This window comes from Corvus brachyrhynchos, unplaced genomic scaffold, assembly GCF_000691975.1.
Source record: "Corvus brachyrhynchos isolate BGI_N302 unplaced genomic scaffold, ASM69197v1 scaffold242, whole genome shotgun sequence".
In the NCBI taxonomy this organism is placed as follows: Eukaryota; Metazoa; Chordata; class Aves; order Passeriformes; family Corvidae; genus Corvus; species Corvus brachyrhynchos.
In genome coordinates, this window is record NW_008236636.1 from 1,145,988 (window position 1) to 1,146,965 (window position 978).

The 978-nt window shown below is 65.2% G+C and overlaps 1 protein-coding gene across 1 annotated transcript in view; it reads left to right on the forward strand.

Moving 5' to 3' along the window:
• Positions 1-330: 330 nt before the first annotated feature.
• The window catches only part of DUSP6 (dual specificity phosphatase 6), a 4,170-nt gene continuing 3,522 nt past the window's right edge, over positions 331-978 (forward strand). Inside the window, 2 exon segments of the mRNA XM_008644338.2 lie at positions 331-667; positions 670-855. Of these exon segments, the coding sequence (XP_008642560.2) occupies positions 475-667; positions 670-855 (379 nt within the window). The 5' untranslated portion in view covers positions 331-474.

The window sequence follows — 978 nt, forward strand, 5'->3', positions numbered from 1 at the left end:
GGGGCCGCGGCCGAGGGGCGCTGCGGGCGCTGCGGGGCAGCCCAGCAAAGGAGGGCAGCGGAAGGGAAGGGGCACCGCCACCGCCGCAGTGTTTCCATGCTGAGCCGGGGAGCCCCGCTCGGCGGCACGTTAATTGGATTTCATTCAGTCGTGGCGGAGGAAAAGCCCAAGGGCTCGGGCTGCAGCGGCGATTAGGCAGGTTCATTCAGGGATTCATTGACAGAAAGAAGAGGAGACAGGGCAGGCTGGCAGCGCGCACGCAGGCACACGCGCTCACACTCACACACACGCCGGGGCCAGGGCTGCTTCTCCCTCCCCGTGACTCCGGGGGGCTGCGTGATTCATTTTCCTGGGGCGGAGGGAGATAAGTTGTGCGGAGTTAGAGGGGTGCAGCCCGCCCGCCGAGCCAGCCGCATGCCTCTGTGAGAGAGAGGGGCGCTTCCAGAGCACGCTCCGCTCCCCCCGTCCTTCCTCATGCTAGATACGTTCAGACCCGTCCCTTTCGCGTCGGAAATGGCGATTAGTAAATCCGTGGCGTGGTTGAACGAGCAGCTGGAGATGGGCAACGACCGGCTACTGCTGATGGACTGTCGGCCGCAGGAGTTGTACGAGTCGTCCCACATCGAGACGGCCATCAATGTGGCCATCCCCGGCATCATGCAAAAAAAATGCGGTCCCTCGTCGCCAGCAGCGAGGAAGACCGGGAGCGCTTCGCCCGCCGGTGTGGCACCGACACCGTAGTGCTGTACGACGAGCACAGCCGCGACTGGAACGAGAACACGGGTGGCGAGTCCGTGCTGGGGCTGCTCCTCAAGCGCCTCAAAGATGAAGGCTGCAAGGCATTTTATCTGGAAGGTGAGAAGGGCCGCCCCAGGGCTGGGGGAGAGATCTTTGCCTGGGGCCCGGGGCTGTGGGGGACGGGGAGCCGAGACCCGTGGATCTCTGCCTGGGGGAGAGGGAGGGGGGGGGGCGGTCTGC